Below are 3,417 nucleotides of genomic sequence, written 5' to 3'. Positions count from 1 at the left end.
ATCCTCTAGTGTCTTCACCCATTTTCGAACCAAACTCAAAGTCTGCTGAAAATTGACCATGAGTTTGGGGGGAGGGGGATGTGAGATAACCTAATGTTTATGTAATAGAATTAGTTATTCTGTTAGTGCTCTAGTCAAAGAGAGAGATAGTAGTAGTGAGAGCCTCTCTTGTAGTATAAATAGATAGATATTATTGTACTTTATAAGCATGATAATACGTACAATACACAATATACAAGTATTACTTCATAATTCTGCATTTTCTCTCTCTATTCTCGCTTTCATCTCTCTATCACAGACGTACAACTAATATCTCATAGTACGAATAACTTAATTAACTTGTTCAATCGTTGACAAAACTTAAAAGAATTAGCCGAATAATAATAATAGTAATAGTAATAATTCTTAGAATACATGTTAACTAAACCTATATAATTAATAATACTGTAAACCATAAAGTTGTTGAAGCCGAGAGGGGCTTGTTTAATTTTGTGGAAAAGCCAAACTAATAAGGGGCGGCGTCAATAAACTAAAAAGAAGGCTAATTGAATGTCATGCAACTGTTGTCATCGACTTTCAACTACTCGCGCAACTGCCCCTAAATTGTATACGTCAAATTCCACATAATAAATAAAGGGAGCTACTCAAATGAAGATGCAAAAAACATCTTTTTATGAAGATGCTTTGTATAAAAGTGTGATTTATTGATTTGACCACACTTCAAATAAAAACAACACTTTTATAACATATCAAAATCTAACCCTACATTCCATCATCTAAGGGTCAAAAAGAAAAATCATCACATGAAAACAATTATAATATCTTCATGGGAGTACCCACCATAAATAAATACATAATTTCTCTTTCTCTCTCTCTACTTTAATAAAATAATACTAACTCGATTTCTCCCCCCTTTCCTTTAATGAATTACACATTATTAGGCATGCCCCGCCTAGCTATATTATCAAGCTGTGATATGTTAATAGTTGTCATTCTATGTATACAAAGATATTCATATTTTAGAATGAAGAGAGTACTTCATTAACTCAGAAATTCAATCAGATTTTCGCTAAACAATAACTGAAATTAAAATGTTTAACGAGATAAATTTTAGTTCAAATTTTATATACATTATGAATCTGTATTTATTAGTTAAATATGCTGTCTGTGAATAAAATCTCAGTCGTATAAGGGAAGCTTGCCACCGCAGTAGACAATTTAATTTGACTCAAGTCAGTTTGGTTACAAATCTAACAGTTTGTTAAACATAATTAAGATGGGAAAAACGTATTAATTGCGATGGGAGGCGTCAAAAAAACCAAATCAAATGGAAAACAGATATTTTGAGCATATATTATTGTATATATAACATATTTTCCGGCTGCCAATTTTATTTCTTGTTTTATGTTAAGTTATGATATTCTACAATTATGTTAACCTCTATTATCGTCTCATCTAATCTTGGTGGCGGCAGATCTTATTTTAATTTATGAGACCATAAATCTAAAAAAATAATAAATATCATATTAACTATGTACATATATAAAAAAAAATCAGTCCATTAATTGTTAGTTATTGATAAAAAACTTATATTAAAATTTTAGACATGAGTTAATAAATAACATATATTTACACACAAATATATAATCGCTGATTTAATAACTATTTTTTGTATATGTTATAATATTTTTTATATTGGTAATGCTAGGGAGACAAAAAAAAAACAACAAAAACTTACCTTATTTAGTATTCATTAATTGTCGCAACAATTAATGAATGTTAAATAAGGCAAGTTATAGCTGTTTTTAGCTGATTTTCTTTGTTTACCAAACATTTTCGTTTTTATATCATATAACAGTTTTATAAGAGATCTTTTGTATTTATAGTATTTAAATTTTAGACGTATGATTTTAAATATTTTTATATTTAAATTTTGTCATTAATTATTAACTGGCTTTTATTGTCCCTAGCATAATCAGGTCAATTTTCTAATATTTTCGTAGAATATGATAATATTTATTCATTTATTTCATTCAATTGCTAAATTTAAGATTATCTACACTTCATTGATAAAAATGATAAAATTGAACATATGTATGATTTCTATATGTATACCAAAAATATGATAAAATGTGTATAGCATAATTAACATAAGCTATTCCACAAAAGTAACACATGAAAGAAAATAAACTCAAAAAATAATTGGTCTATCAATTTTCTTTCTCTCTTATTACTTTTAAATTTTGCTACTTTAAATAATATCTCTCTAAATTACATGTACTTTCTCTTAATATATTCTCTAGGAATCTTCCCTATTAATAAAGAAGTTGTTACACTTATAAGCCTCACGTTTAATGTCTCACTCCATACAAAGTATAGTCTCTTTACAAACGTATTATTTACCTTCATTATATTATATATATTTCATACATGCTCAAAAATTGTTCAACAACATCACCACATCTTCTCCACCCTCTTCTTTTAAAAACCCCTCATTCTCTTCTCTTTCTCTCCTCATATCAAAACTCACCATGAATATTTCTAATTAACCTGGCAACTTCTTCCACACCCTTCTTTTTCTTTCTTTCTTCTCTTCATCCATTGCTTTAAAGTGTGCCACACAAACAGATGGTCATGGGAGCCTTTTGCCATTTCGAACAAGTCTCGAAATGCAACACTGAAGGAAGATCAAACCAAACTGTAGCCTCAGACTTAGACGGCACGTTACTCGTGTCGCGAAGCGCTTTTCCGTACTACATGCTCGTGGCTATTGAAGCCGGGAGCCTCTTAAGAGCTTTGATACTCTTAATATCAGTTCCATTTGTGTACTTTACATACATATTCATATCGGAGACCGTCGCCATCAAAACCTTGATCTTCATCACCTTTGCAGGTCTGAAGATCAGGGACGTTGAAATGGTGGCGCGGTCTGTGCTCCCAAAATTCTACGCCGAGGATGTTCATCCAGTGACGTGGAAAGTTTTTAATTCATTTGGGAAGCGGTACATTGTAACCGCTAGCCCTAGATTAATGGTGGAGCCTTTTGTTAAGACGCTATTGGGGGCTGATAAGGTTCTTGGAACTGAACTTGAAGCAACAAAATCAGGAAGGTTGACTGGGTTTGTTAAGGAACCTGGTGTTCTTGTTGGTGAGCACAAGAAAACTGTTCTTGTTAAAGAATTTCAGTCCAATTTGCCAGATTTGGGACTTGGAGACAGTGAAACTGACCATGACTTCATGTCAATTTGCAAGGTTGGTATATGTTGTTTCTTTCATAATAGCATATATTCTTACATGTTTCCAACATTTTATTAAGTGCTATTTTTTAAAATATGTATTTTTTATATTTATTAAAAAAATTATCTATATAAATAGAAAAATTGTTTAAATATATTAATTTTTTAATAAATCTTAAAG

At 30.3% G+C, this 3,417-nt stretch overlaps 1 protein-coding gene across 1 annotated transcript in view; it reads left to right on the top strand.

Moving 5' to 3' along the window:
* Positions 2,410–3,417, top strand: part of LOC107639487 (glycerol-3-phosphate 2-O-acyltransferase 6) — a 3,790-nt gene continuing 2,782 nt past the window's right edge. The window contains exon 1 of the mRNA XM_016342995.2: positions 2,410–3,252. Within this exon, the coding sequence (XP_016198481.1) occupies positions 2,629–3,252 (624 nt within the window). The 5' untranslated portion in view covers positions 2,410–2,628. The remainder of the gene's footprint in view (positions 3,253–3,417) is intronic.

Source organism: Arachis ipaensis, chromosome B04, assembly GCF_000816755.2.
Source record: "Arachis ipaensis cultivar K30076 chromosome B04, Araip1.1, whole genome shotgun sequence".
NCBI classification, from domain to species: domain Eukaryota; kingdom Viridiplantae; phylum Streptophyta; class Magnoliopsida; order Fabales; family Fabaceae; genus Arachis; species Arachis ipaensis.
This window is presented reverse-complemented; position numbering and strand designations above follow the sequence as displayed.